Source organism: Callorhinchus milii, unplaced genomic scaffold, assembly GCF_018977255.1.
Source record: "Callorhinchus milii isolate IMCB2004 unplaced genomic scaffold, IMCB_Cmil_1.0 Scaffold1, whole genome shotgun sequence".
Taxonomy (NCBI): Eukaryota; Metazoa; Chordata; class Chondrichthyes; order Chimaeriformes; family Callorhinchidae; genus Callorhinchus; species Callorhinchus milii.
Genome location: NW_024704742.1, coordinates 101777572 through 101792739, shown reverse-complemented (window position 1 = coordinate 101792739; position 15168 = coordinate 101777572). Strand labels below are relative to the sequence as shown.

At 43.6% G+C, this 15168-nt stretch overlaps 1 protein-coding gene across 2 annotated transcripts in view; it reads left to right on the top strand.

The window, feature by feature from the left end:
* LOC103181121 (dmX-like protein 1) overlaps positions 1-15168 on the top strand; it is a 134964-nt gene that overhangs the window by 112315 nt on the left and 7481 nt on the right. Inside the window, exons 38-44 of one of the 2 annotated variants that reach the window (XM_042333817.1) lie at positions 2820-2870; positions 3982-4042; positions 6821-6948; positions 7305-7388; positions 7504-7595; positions 13628-13680; positions 14088-14305. In XM_042333817.1, coding sequence (XP_042189751.1) covers positions 2820-2870; positions 3982-4042; positions 6821-6948; positions 7305-7388; positions 7504-7595; positions 13628-13680; positions 14088-14305 — 687 coding nt within the window. The remainder of the gene's footprint in view (positions 1-2819; positions 2871-3981; positions 4043-6820; positions 6949-7304; positions 7389-7503; positions 7596-13627; positions 13681-14087; positions 14306-15168) is intronic. The other variant, XM_007897364.2, reaches the window with a different exon arrangement.

The window sequence follows — 15168 nt, the reverse complement described above, 5'->3', positions numbered from 1 at the left end:
ATAACAGAGAGTGGGGAGGCAGGGCAAGGAAGACAAAGGAAAAAATGGGATAGAGGACAGGGGATGATGGGTTAAAGAGGTATTAATAATCTAAAAACAAATGGGGGCAAAAATTGCAACAAAATAGGCAGACCAAGGAGAGAAAAGGTGGGTCTGAGACCCAGATGATGTGGTAATGGTCACAGAACAGGGGGAGGGGGAAGGTGAGTTGTTATGGTTTGAAATTGTTGAAATCAATTTTGAGGCCAGAGAGATGTAAGATAAATGAGATGCAGTTCCTCAAGTTTGCGCTGTGGCTCATTGGAGGCCATGGATGGAGAGGTCAAAGTGTGAGTGGGAGGGAGAGTTTAATGTAAGAATAATGTTACAAAAAAAATCAGTGTTCCAGTATTTTTCCCTTAGCTTTCTCTGAGGTTTGTGGAACTAGAGCTTTGAACATAAAAGACCATAGCAGTGAGTAAGAAACTCTCACTTTCCAAATATTTCTATAATCTCCACTCAGGATTTTTCTGCCTGTCAGAACTGAAAACAATCTATATGTGATTTGGGGTGGAAACGCGCCATTTTTTTTGCCTATTTTACCTATTTTTGCATTATGTATGAGAGCACCTCTGGGAGACATTTTCAGTTATTTTCTCTCCCTTTAGCTATATTTATCGACTTCAAGATCCTCACCCTTGTCTTCAAATCCCTCCACTCCTCTGCACACCCCTACTTCTCTGACCTCCTCTCTCCTCAAAACAGTGCCCGTTGCCTTCGTTCCTCTGGGTCTGGCCTCCTCCTTGTCCCCCGAATCCTCCACTCCACCCTTGGCAGCCGTGCCTTCAGCCACTACGCCCCGAGGCTCTGGAACTCCCTTCCTCACTCCCTTTGCCTCGCCCCCTCTCTTCCTATTTTCAGGTCCCTGCAGAAGATCTTTCTTTTTGACTGCGCCTTTGGTCACCTTCCTCCCCCTCCCCCTAGCTCGGCCCCGGGATCCGTTACTGTGAGGCACTCTGAGACACTGTTCGGCGTGAAGGGCGCTATATAAATCCAAGTTGTTGTTGTTGTTATGTGCTCTCACATAACAATGTAATTTCAGATACATACTGCATCTTTTCACCTTTTGGACTCATTTTGTTTTTGTTTTCTTCCTTTAAAAGTATTGGTGCATTTTAAAAGCTTTATGGCAATACTTGCAGAAAGTGGCTTGCCATATTGTCAACATCTGTTCTCGGGTAGCTGTCTCCTTTGTTATTAGGTTTACGTAAAATCTGCATGCATTTCCTGGAAAATCAGGTCTGCAAATGAAAGAGTAAAGGAGGCTATTAAGTTGACAGCGAAGGTATTTCAGATTTTTCATGGCATGTTGTATGGACATGCTCATCCATTTGCCTAAACGATTCTGGTAGCGTCATTGAGATGATTCCGCATGAGAGATTCTCTGTTCTTGCACCTTGTTCCCATTCAGTTCACACAATTTATTGTCACTGAATCTATTGGGATAATTGTTTTCAGAATGAACTACTAATGCAGTGATCTGTGTGAGGAGCTCAATCACAGCCTCACAATCATAACTGGCCCTCACTCCTGTACATTTCTTTCATAGTGGGCAAGGACATGTGACTACCTTACTAAACCGTCTGACTGCCTCTTGCTTTTCTCGCTCACTTCTGTAATCAATATGATTATCAAAGGCTGAAGTTCTATTTGATATCTAACTACACAGTGAATGCTTTAAGGAATTGTACGAAATCACTGGCAGCTCCATCAAAACACCATACTGGTAACCGAAATATCAGCAAAATCAAGTTTTAATTCTTTAATTGGCCATTTAAAGCTTCAATTTTGCAATTAAAATCTTGAGGCAAAAGGAGTAAAATATTTGTGTTGTACACTTATGTTTGAATGCTGCTTACATTTTTTCAGGCTTGAAAGAATTCAGTTTTAAGTTGTAAAACCAGAAATGATGAAAATCCAGATCAGTTCAATAAACATCTTAAATGAGACAAATAAGTGAATGGATCTTACCTGGAAATCTTTCTTCTTCAGATGCTGATTAACTTGTGGATATACAACATTTCTGATTTTAGTTTAGATGTCCAGTATTCAGTTTTTCTTGTTTTCATTCTGAGTGTTCCTGTCTCTTCCTGTCAGATAAACCTAAATGTACTTGATTGCATTGAAATTCAGTGAAGTGTTGGATTCTCTGACCAATAAATTGAGCTTACATTTCAGCTCGTTTTAAATTTGTGGGGAAAATACCTGCTTGTTTGGACTGAAATTGGCCTTTTGCTAACTTACGGTAATGCAACAATCAAAATCTACTTAAATATGGAATTATTATGACCAATTTTGCTTCAAAATTTTGAATAATTTGGAATTCACTTTACAGTATATTTTGTGAAGCGTTTTGAGATGTCTCAAAGATGTGATAATGTGCTATATAAAATGCAAGGATTATTATTAATTTAGCCACAAAACAGCCAATGCCAAGCATACATTTGAACCTCACTGTAAATTGGCATTTAAGAAGCTCATCTATTTTTCCTTTTATTCTTTTCCTTTTCTTGCCTTCTTTCCTTGCCTTTTCTGCAAAACTATCCAATAAAAACAGTATCCGACCCCCACAACTCAGTTATATATCTACCATCTTTGAAATATGCTGTTTGAAATTTGAACTTAAATCTAATGATGGCTTCTCAGTTATGAAGTTGAAAGCTTTTAAAGAGCTTCTTCCCTTCAATTCTAACACTCCACTGTACAGCAGTTATAAGATTCTGTTCACTTCTGCTTTATTTACATGCTCCTCCCTCTGTTGCTTATCTTTGAATGTTAAGGAAAAAACAGCTAAGTTTAATGGAATCAGAAAGGATTTTTCAAAAAAGCAGGTAAGGTGCCAGCTGTTAGAACACTTTTGAATTAATCTTAGACAGTTGTTCTGCTGTTTTGTCTCAGTCAGAATTCTGTCTTGTATCAGCACTCCCTTCACTTGTGTATGGCTGTTGTTCTGCCCTCTTAATACCCCAAACAAGAAAAGTCATGAATCCTGCATTAGGGCTATTTGGTTACTTAACCAGATGTCTTTAATGGGCAGTTCAATATATGCATTCTTATTTGAATCCCTCCTGTAAAACATGTTTTGACCCAGTCTTTCAGTTTAATTAATATACATAGAGAAACCTCTCTTATCTCAAAAAATTGACCCATGTATAGGTTACAAATACAATTAGACAACATTGAATTTGTATAGATCTGATTATTATTATTATTAACTGTTTTTAAAATCTACAAATTAAAGTTCTGTATAATCTATTGAATCACTATGACTCCTTTTGGGGAAAAAAAAGACTGGTACAATAAACAGGAGAATACTGAATTAGCAGTCTTCAAATATAGTGTGTTGTTGCATGAGTGAAGGAGACTGCAAATGTCAAGTTATTCAGATTCTGTATGTTTGGAACAAACCACCTATTCCGCTTCCTATGCTCTATCCTTTTCATTCAACATCTGTGTTTCAGTTTCATAATTTATTTTAATAAATTCTAAACAAAAACTACTGATGTTTTGGTGCAGTACTGGTGTTTTGGTGCAGTATGGTAGTAATTTCTCTTTGAAGATAATGTTGAGTGGCAACATGGTGGTTAGAAGCTTTGAAGGTGCAGAGATGTGGCGTGGGAAGTAGTTAATGGTTGTATTAGCAAGATCATCCTTTTTGTTTTAGTGACAGTACACAGCTCAGTGGCTGGTGTAAGGCATGACTTACTATTTCTGCTGGTACTTTCAGCATTATTTTACCACAACAAAACTTCTTCAAAAATCATTTTCATCAGGTTTAGCTTCCATTTATCAAAGAAACTTCATATTCTGTATATCAGATCTAAATATCGCATGGCATTCATCATTGATCACATTTGGCATTTTTTGATAGTTCATATCTTAAATGTTTTTTGTACATCAAAACTCTGAAATAATATAACATGTTGCTTGTCCCTTTGGCAGATGATCAAACGGACTATGAATAATGCCAGGAGGATGGCTTCCCATCCAACATTACCTTACTGTGAGTATCATGGGATGTATTTTGTTTCCAAGCTCAATTTCTCAATCTCGAATTCAGCCATGTCATTTGAGGGACAACAACAACTTGCATTTATATAGCACCCTCCACTCCGGCGGCATCTCAGAGCGCTTAACAATGGCGGAGCCTGGGGAGGGGGAGGGTGACTGTAGACGCGGTCGAAGAGGAAGGTCTTCAGGCACGACCTGAAGATGGGGAAGGAGAAGGCGAGGCGAAGGGGTTGAGGGAGGGAGTTCTAAAGCTTCAGGGCATAGTAGCTGACGACACGGCCACCGATGGTGGAGCGGAGGATTCAGGGACACCGAGGAGACCGGACCCAGTAGAGCGGAGGCAGTGGGTACTGCTGTGAGGAGAGAGGAAGTTAGAAAGATAGGGGGGTGCCAAGGAATGGAGGGATTTAAACACTAGAGTGAGGATCTTGAAGTCGATCCACTCTGTGACTGGGAGCCAGTGGAGTTTGGCAAGGACTGGAGCAATCGGGGTATGAAGTTTGGTGCGGGTGAGAATGTGGGCGGCGGAGTTTTGAATCAGCTGAATTTTGTGAATAGGGGAGGAGGGCATTAGAGTAGTCCAGCCGAGAGGTGACAAAGCGTGGACAAGAGTTTCGGCAGCTTTTGGGGTGTGATATTGTAGGAGACTGGCAATGTGGCGGAGGTGGAAGAAAGTAGTGCTGGTCAGGGTCCAGATGTGGAGGAGGAAGGATAACTGGGGATTGAACCTGACGCCTAAGTTGCGCACGGGTTCGGAGAGTTTTAAGGACAGGTCGGATAGGTTGAGGACGTCGGAAACATGGGACAGAAGATGTTGGCGGGAGCCAAAGAGTATGGCTTCTTGACATTTAACTGCAGGAAATTTGCACTCATCCAGCTCCTGATGTCCGATAGGCAAGCTGACAGATCATCAGGGTAGGGAGGTCACAGCTGGAGGTGGAAAAGTAGAGTTGAGTGTCATCCCCATACATGTGGAAGTTAACCCCGTGTCTGCAAATGACATCACCGAGCGGGAGCATATAGATGAGGAAGAGAAGGGGGCCAAGGATGGATCCTTGGGGTACCCCACAGATGACTAGGTGGAAGCAAGAAGAAAAGCTTGACGGCTGCTTCAGGGTCGCTGCGGGTGGAAGGCTAGGGGGATAGGAGATCTGAAGATGATGAGAGAGCCTTTGTGCAGGTCCTGGGAGGAAGCCTTTTCCATGGGCAGAAAAGTATGATTGAGGGCTTGATGGAGGGGAGAGGGATGCGAGAGGAAAAGGAGATGATTAATTGGTCCGAGATGGCCCAGTCCGTGATGCACAGGTTGGAAATGTCGAGGCCATGTGCGATGACGAGGTCGAGGAGGTGGCCATTTTGGTTGGGGCGGAGGGTGTGATGAAAGGTGTAGCCAGGAGGGGAGGCTTCAACTAGGGGGACGGGGTCACCAGGGGAGAGCCAGGTTTCCATACGCCCAAGAATATCAATGTGCTCATCGAGGATGAAGTCATGGATAGTAAGGGCTTTATTAGAGAGGGAGCGGACTTTTTGGAGGGAAATGCGGATAGGTTTGCTGGGGGGGTGATGGGGAGAGTGTTATAGAGAGGACTTAAGGTCGTGGCGAAAGTGACCATGGATTTTGAGGAGCAGGCAGTGTTGCGGAGGGTATGGATGAGCGAGGTGAAGGGATGTTTTGTCTTTCGGAGGCGGTTGGTCCATAGAGAGCGAGCGATGGGACAATTGGGGTGGCTGTTCTGGGACAACCGACACCGGGAGCCACGATGGTCCCAGTGGAGCATGCCCAGGCTGGAGATAATGGTGGAGTCCAGGAGAGAGAATCCAGGGAGGGCAGTGGGAGAGAAGGACAGAGTGCGAGTAGCGGATTGAGGGGGTTAGGAGAAGCAGCATTTCCAGGGGGAGCGGGTTGGGTCGGGGTGGCAGCCAAAATGCACCTGCAGAGAGCGGGAGTGAGCGATCAGCAGGACAGCATCAGGCCACGGGAGACAGCGCAGGGGTGAGAGGGGGAAGAGGTGGGATGGTGGTCTTGGCTTAGGTGCCAGAGACCAGGAGGGAAGGGAGAACAAGGTAGCAGAAGATAATTGCATGTACTTATCCTATCCTGGTGGATTTGAAACAGGTGCCCAGAAGTGATGTTACAGTATATTTACCTGGCCCGGACAAGTTTCAAAATGGCGCCCAGAAGTGACGCTCGGCAGCGACATTTGGCCATTATTCAGGCGAGGGATTTTTAAGTGGCGTCTCCGCACCTGAAGAAACTGAGACTTCTCACCGCCGCACAGTTGCCCAACCGTGGCCATGGCACACGTTGTACAGGCAGACACCTGAGAATTTCTCGCACCGCCGGGACCAGGGGATAGGAGGCCAGGCAGTTTTCCACAGGGGATAACCTTTACTTTTGCGATGTATAAAATCATCTCAAACCCTCAGTATGTTGCTGCCTTGTATTCACAGATTCCATGATAATTGAATGTAATTTCCTCTGCTCTTATGACATGAAGGACAATAGTGAGCTATATGTTTTTTTTATTCAAATTAATTCAGATGTTTGTAACCGAGACTAGCTTCAGTGAAATGAAGACGTGTCAATAGCTTTTAATAGTAAAGCTGATGTCTTCCCCCAGAACTAGTGGGTAAAAGTGCTGGTTTAGTACATTCACTAAACCATGCAAATCAGAAGGTCTCTGGTTCAAGTCCTGTTCTGTATTGGGTTTAAAAATAGTATTGGACAATGCTAATTGTTGAACTGACAATCCTTTATGAAATGATTTAGATCTAACGGGTGCTCAAGATGGAAGTGTTCGGATGTTTGAATGGGGTCACTCACATCAGATAGCGTGCTTCCGATCTTCTGGCAATTCCAGGGTTACCAGAATACGATTTAATCATCAGGGTAACAAGGTAAAATATATGAGAAATGAGACCATAAGAGACCAAGAGATCATGTTTTTTTCCATTGATGCTTTTTACTCAAAGATATGCTGTGATTAGTTTTTTTTGTGCATTTGTGTGTTTTGTCTGGTGGATTAACAAAGTAAAACTTTATGGTTTCCGTCACACTGAGCCGTTAGCATGTGACCTTTGATTGTCTTGATTGGAGTCTCAAGAAATTAAATTGTTTAATAGCATATTATGTTATGACATATTTAATAATCTATTTCTATTGAGGATTAGAAATTTCATTGTAAAGCAAAACTAATTAATGTTTGACTTATTTAAGACTGCATAAAATTAAACCCCTTGTATCTTTTTACCAGTTCGGTATTGTTGATGGAGATGGATTCTTGAGTTTGTGGCAATCAAACACAATTGCACTGGGAGTCACGCCAAAACCTTACCTGGTGAGCGGAGTGCTAATTTATTGCCTTAATCTTTTGTGCATTTTTTATTTCTTTATGTAACACAATTTAACAATAAGTTGCGTATTAATTTCTTGAATAATATTTTATTTTTCAGACTTGGCAGTGCCATAACAAAACTGCAAATGATTTTGTTTTTGTTAGTTCTTCTACTTTAATAGCAACAGCGGGACAATCCAGTGACAATAGGTAAGACAACTTGCAACTGAGCTTGTATGGTGTATTGTTAAGGTGCTTCTTTAAAACATTTTATGTACAGCATGGTGATAAATATTTCATGCCAGTGGGGTAAAAGTCTCAAAAGTTGCCAATCTTTGGTGTAGGGGAGATAAGAAAGTGGTGGGTGGATGGAATTAATTCCAGATACACTGTAAATTCCACCACATTGTTGGAGAAAACTACATGTTAGTACACAATCTTTTTACTTACATCAGTATAGTTTGTGCAATTTAATTGGCAGGAATGTGAGAGGTGTTAAAGCAGCTTGCACTAATTTATCCTTAGGGTGGCTGGTGAGAGTTAATATCTCCAGTAGTGTGGTGAAATTTACAGTGTCTAGAATTAACCCCACCCACTTTCTTCTCCCCTCTCCCAAATATTGGTAACTTTTGAGACTTATACCACTGGCATAAAATATTTAACACCATATTAAATGTCAGTATTTTGAATCAGCATTAACACTATCCAAAGTATTCTTGAAGCCAAGCCTACTGTTTACAAAAGGCAGAAAGTTGGCATTAAAATTACCAAGGGACAGGAAATCGCCCTAGTAAGTATATGCCTGAAAAGCTGCCCTCGGGAGTTGCTGTGGTGCACAACTGTTTTCTTTCAGCCCTCTAAGTTCTGAAAATACTTATTTACAAATTTACTTAAATAATTTGTTACACAAAAGATTTTACATTTATACTTGACCCATTTTTAAAAAAATATTTTGAAACTATAAAAAGCCACTTTCTTGGAGATTTTGTCTTAGATTTTGATGTTTTGCTTTAGACATACACTATTTGTAGAAGTAAATCTAACAAGCATAGTAATATTTAGACTTGATATCTATAGCAGTACCTCTTTGACTGTACATATGCTCACCTCCCCGTCCCCCTTCTTCCTCGTTCAGTGTCCAAACCTGCCATCGTGCAGCATTCCAAGATGCTACCCCACCATTGTGCAGCGCTCTTAAGATGCAATCCTGCGTGAAGGGTGCTGCATAAATGCACGTTTTTGTTATTATAATGGAGCCACTAATATATTTCTCTTCTAAAATGGATTAGTCATACATATATTGGATATGTATCCATTTTAGAAGAGAAATATATTTCTACCATAGGAAAAAAGAATGTGACATAAAGTAGGCGTCCAGTTCAGGGAGATGAACTGACTCCATGTGATATAATTGGCAATGGAATGTTAGAATGAATTAATCCTCTGGCGGTTTTGGTAATCCAGGTCCCAAATCAGGCGGATCCCCAGCACTCCAGGACACTGCTGATTAGCTGAACAAACTACAGCAGTGCCCCAATGAACACTCTGAAGTTGCCATGACTTGATTCTTGCCAACCTGCACCTAATACTCTCCAGAATTAAGTAAACTGGGTGTGACCCTCCAGGGAGAGAGTGCACGTTCCATTCAACACACCGGGAAATTTCTAGGTGCAAATGGCATATCTCCAAAACCGTCTAATTGGATACTTTAAAACATGGTGATGGATTTTCACGTATGTTGGCTAACAGGCCGATCAACATAGCATAACACGTAGGAGCAGGAGTAGGCCATTCGGCCCTTTGATCCTGCCCCACCATTCAATCATGGCTGATCTTCTAATCTAACTTCAACAACAACAACAAGATTCCATTTATAGAGCGCCTTTCACGTCGGGAGGACGTCCCAAGGTGCTATACAGTTGGGTAAGGACCCGAGCAGGGGGGAAATGGTCAGGGTGAGGGGAGGAAAGGAAGGGAGCGAGAAGGGGGTAGAGAGTCGAGAGGGGAGCTGAAGGCTCGGTCAAAGAGAAAGGTCTTGAGACCGGCCTTGAAGGAGGAAAGGGAGGAGGCGGCGAAGGCACTGGGGGATGGAGTTCCAGAGCCTAGGGGCTGAGAGGCTGAAGGCCCGGCCACCGATGGTAGGGCGGTTGGGGCGGGGGATGTGGAGCAGACCGGAGCCAGAGGAACGGAGGGTACGGGCAGGTAGGTAGGGGGATAGTAGGTCAGAGAGGTAGGAGGGAGCAAGGCCGTGAATGGCCTTGTAGGTGAGGATGAGGATCTTGAATTCGATCCTCTGGGGGATGGGGAGCCAGTGGAGGCGAGCGAGGGTGGGAGTGATGTGGTCGCGAAGCCTGGTGCGGGACAGTACACGAGCTGCAGAGTTCTGAATGACCTGCAGCTTGTGGAGGGAGGTGCGGGAAGGCCGGCGAGGAGAGAGTTCCCATAGTCCAGCCTTGAGGTGATAAAGGCGTGGACCAGAGTTTCAGCAGCGTGAGGGGTGAGGTAGTGCCGTAGTCTGGCGATATTCCGGAGGTGATGGAAGGCGGTGCCAGTTGTGGCGCGGATATGAGGGAGAAAGGACAGCTCAGGGTCGAACAGAACCCGAGGTTCCTGACTGGCTTTGAGAGGTGGAGAGTGCAGCCTTGGATGCTGATGGTGTCAGCGCCTGAGGTGCGGAGGCGCTGACGTGAGCCAATCAGGAGGGCCTCGGGTTTTCGCACGTTGAGCTGAAGAAAGTTGTCTCTCGTCCAGGACTCGATGTCGGACAGGCAGGCTGTCAGGACATCGGTGGTCGTGGAGTTGAGGGTAGAGGAGGAAAGGTAGAGTTGGGTGTCATCCGCATACATGTGGAAGTTAACCCCATGTCTGCGGATGATGTCACCAAGGGGGAGCATATAGAGGGTGAAGAGGAGAGAACCGAGGACAGAGCCCTGAGGGACACCGCACGAGACAGTGCGGGGTTCTGGAGGAAAAGCCATTCGTGGAAACAAAGTGAAGACGGTGGGAGAGGTGCGACCTAAACCACTCAAGGACAGGGCCTTGAAGGTTGAGGTGGGAGGACAAGCGGTGGAGGAGGATAGCGTGGTCGACCGTATCGAATGCTGCCGATAGGTCGAGGAGGACGAGGAGGCAGAGGGAGCCCTGGTCACAGATGGTCAGGATGTCATTGGTGACCTTGACCAGGGCAGTTTCTGTGCTATGGGCAGCACGGAAACCCGACTGAAGGGGTTCGAATAATGAATGGGTGGAGAGGAAAGAGCGCAGCTGGGAGGCGACAACTCGTTCCAGGACCTTGGACAGGAAGGGGAGGTTGGAGATGGGCCGGTAGCTTGATAGCTGCGACGCATCAAGGGAGGGTTTTTTCAAGGTGGGAGTGATGGTGGCAGTTTTTAAGGGAATGGGAACAGAGCCAGAGGAGAGGGACAGGTTGATGATGTCTGTGATATGTGGGGCAAGGAGGTGGAGCTGGGAGATAAGGAGTGGGGATGGGGTCAAGGGAGCAGGTGGTGGTTTTCAGGGATAGGATGAGTTTGGTGACAGAGGGTGGGGAAACGGGTACGAATGTGTGTAGGGACGGAGGGAGTGGGGGGTGGGTGGATGTTGGAGGGGAAGTGACCGCGGAGCGAATTCCCTTGATTTTGGATTCAAGGAAATCCAGCATCTCCTCGCAGTGAAGGTTGGAGGAGATGACCTGCGCGAGGTGGCGGGGGGGACGGAGGAGTCGAGATGTGGTAGAAAACAGTAGCCTGGGGTTGTTCTTCGCCTCCAGGATTATCCTGGAGTAGAAGGACAACTTGGCCGAGGCTAGAGTGGAGTGGTAGATTTTGAGGAGGTCCAGCCAGATTTGTCGGTGGACCGTAAGGCCAGATTTGACGCATGTGCGTTCAGCGGCCCGCACCTGGCTCTTCAGTGAGCGGAGGTGGGTGGTGAACCAGGGTGGGGGGGCGAGAGTAGGAGACAGTACGGGAGGTGATGGGGGCAAGAGTATCGAGTGTGGAGGAGAGGGTGTTGTGGAGGAGGGTGAGAGGAGAAGAGGGGTCAATGAGAGTTGAAGGCCAGAGGGAGAGGAGTTCAGAGGACTCCAAGGCAGCGGTTAGGGATTGTGGGGGTAACTTCTTCCAGCTAATAACCTGACCCTGCCTTATCCCCATATCCCTTAATCCCTTTTGCAATAAGAAATCTGTCTCAGTCTTGAATATGTTCAAGGACTGAGCGTCAACAGCCCTTTGGGGTAGTAAGTTCCATACATTCACCACCCTTTGAGTGAAGAAGTTCTTCCTCAACTCAGTGCGAAAGGGCTGGCCTCTGATTTTAAGGTTGTGACCCCTGGTTTTAATTTCTCCAACCAGGGGAAACAATCTCCCACTATCTACTCTATCATGCCCTTTGATGATCTTATAGGTTTCTATAAGATCCCCTCTGATTCTTCTATATTCTAGAGAATATAGGCCCAAATTGGTCAGTCTATCCTTGTAACTCATCCCCTTCATCCCTGGTACTAACCTAGTAAATCTACGCTGCACCCCCTCCAAGACAAGTACATCCTTCCTTAAATAAGGAGACCAAAACTGCACACAGTATTCCAGGTGTGGTCTCACCAGGGCCCTATACAGTTGCAGCAAGACTTCCCTACTCTTATACTCTAATCCTTTCATAATGAATGCTAACATACCGTTCGCCTTCCTAATTGCTGCTGCCCCTGCAGACTAACTTTCTGTGATTGGTGTACAAGGACACCCAAGTCCCTCTGGACACTAACACATTCCAATCTCTCCCCTTCTAAAAAATAACCCGCTCTACTGTTTTTGCTACCGAGGTGGATGACTTCGCACTTCCCTACATTATACTTCATCTGCCACCTACCTGCCCAATCACCTAACCTATCTATGTCTCGCTGCATTTTTTTAATGTCGTCCTCTGTGTTGACACTTCCTCCTAGTTTTGTGTCATCCGCGAATTTAGATATATTAACTTCGATGTCCTCATCTAGATCGTTGATGTAGATGGTAAATAGCTGAGGCCCAAGGACTGATCCTTGTGGCACTCCACTAGTCACATCCCGCCAATCTGAAAAGGACCCATTTATCCCTACTCTTTGTTTCCTACCCGTTAACCATTCCCCAGTCCACGTTAATATGCTCCCCCCAATTCCATGGCCCCTTATCTTTTGGACTAACCTTTTATGTGGCACCTTATCGAATGCCTTCTGGAAGTCCAAATAGACCACATCCACTGATTCACCCTTATCTAGTTTACTGGAAATATCCTCAAAAAACTTTGAGATTTGTCAAACATGACTTCCCTTTTGTAAAGCCATGTTGACTTGGCTTAATTATATTGTGCTCCTCTAAATACCGCACTACCACATCCTTAATCAATGATTCTAAAACTTTTCCTATCACTGATGTGAGACTAACTGGCCAAAAGTTCCGTATCTTTTCCTTTCCACCTTTTTTAAATAGTGGTGTGACATTTGCGATCTTCCAATCCATGTGGACTGTTCCAGAATCCAAGGAATTTTGGAAGATCAGACATAAGGCCTCCACTATCTCATAAGCTACCTCTTTTAAAACCCTGGGATGCAAGCCATCCGGACCAGGAGATTTTGTCACTTTTTAGTGCTAACAGTTTCCCTAGCACCAATTCTCTACTAATGAAAAAGTTGCTCCCTGTCCTTATCCCCTTGATGCATCTCTATTGTTGGCAGACGTTGTGTCTTCTAGGGTGAAGACAGATGCAAAGTACCCATTTAGGGACTCTGCCATGTCCTTATCTCCCATTACAACTTCTCCCGTCTCTGACTGAAGTGGACCTACATTTACCCTCACTAGCCTATTCCTCTTAATATATTTGTAAAAACTTTTACAATTAGACATAATGTTCCTGGCTAGCTTACCCTCATACTCCTTTTTCTCACTCTTAATAATTTTTTAAATTTTATTTTGCTGGTTTCTAAAACTCTCCCAATCTTCAGATTTGCTGCTTTTCTTGGCAGTTTTATAAGCCTTTTCTTTTAATTTGATGCTTTCCCTAACTGCTCTAGTTAGCCACGGTTGAATTGCTTTCAAAAAAGCATGTGATTGTTAAAAAAANGTGTTAAGTTCCACAGCTAAGCATGTATCTGAGAAAGGAGCTTTAGGGTTTACAAATCCAAGTGTTTGAAAGATTAGTAGGAATCTAGGTATTTATGAGGTGCTTTTGATATTTCATTGAATTGCTGTTCAAACTTTTTTCCCCTCTAGGAATGTCTGTCTTTGGGATACGCTGGTGCCACAAAGTAATAACTTAGTTCATGGTAAGTTCAAAAGTTTGATGTTTTAATAAAACCTGTTTTCAAAAATTATTTTATAATGCAAGTTTGGTTTCCACTTGTCTTTCTAAAAATTGAATTTAAGATGACAAATCAACATAGATGTAGTTCTCCAATTATCGGTTGGTGAGACCATATGGTCTCATATGCACGTTTATCCAACTTGGCAAGAGAATAGTATAGAATACAGCTCTGAAGTCTACAAAAGTTTTGATGCAGTCTACTCAAAGCACCTATTGCAGGCTGCTAAGGATATAGATTCCAGAATGAAGATTAGAATCAGTTGGTAACTGAGCCATTGCATGGTTTCTTATATTACATAAATACCAGACTACACACAAAATAAGTCAATTGGAAGTCCCTGTGTTTTAATATAAGAATTTGCATTCCAGCTTTCATATGCCATGACAGCGGAGCCACAGTGCTGGTGTATGCACCAAAGCATCAATTTTTGCTATCTGGAGGAAGAAAAGGTTTGATTTGTATATTTGATCTACGTCAGCGACAGTTCTGTCAGACCTTACATGCCCACGAATCGCCTGTCAAAGCAATTGCTGTGGATCCAACAGAGGAATATTTCATTACTGGGTCTTCTGAGGGTGACATGAAGGTATGAAAATTGAAAAGCATATTTACAGATTTCACAGAAACTGAATATCTTGAGTGAATATGCATAGCTATACAAAAACAGAAGTTGCTGGGAACATAGCTATACATATTGTTTTTCCTTAAGTATTGCAAAAGATTTGGTCTGCATAATTTTGTTTAACTTTTGAAATATCTATTAGAAATAACAAAAATATAACCCCATCTGAAATAACTTTAACCTAAATTTTATGCGCGTAACCTTTTAGCAGAAAGGTGCTAGCTTCCCATACCTTTTGATTTTCTTTTCATATATTTGTCAAAAGTGTCCTGCATATGTTGGAGTCCTTTAATGTTAGGGCATTCGCCTCGCTAACGAGAGAATCTGGGTTCGATTCCCAGGCAAGGCGAAACGTTAAGCAAGTTTCCTTACTCCACATGCCTCTGTTTACCTAGCAGTAAATAGGAACCCAGTTGTTAGTCAATTGTTCGATCGCTTTTCCGGGGGTAATTTTTCCTTTTTAAAAAAAATTAATTAAAAAATAATAATAATTTGATCACTCAATCCACAACTGTTTTTGGGACTCTGCTGTGTACAACTGGCTGTCATGTTTCACCAACAAAATATACAGTCCATTCACTTTACAGTATCTTCTGTGAAGAGCTTTGAGATGTTTCAAAGATGTGATGAGGTGCTAAATCAAATGCAAGAATTATTATATGTCCTCCATATAAGATATGTGCTACATTATACTTGTGCCGGATCCTGGCACAGACACAACGGGCTGAACTGCCTTCTTCTGTGCCATACATTTCTAGGATTCTATGGTTCTATATGTCCTGCATGTGCAGGCCCTTCCAGCTCTGAATGAGCTTCAGGGCATCCTC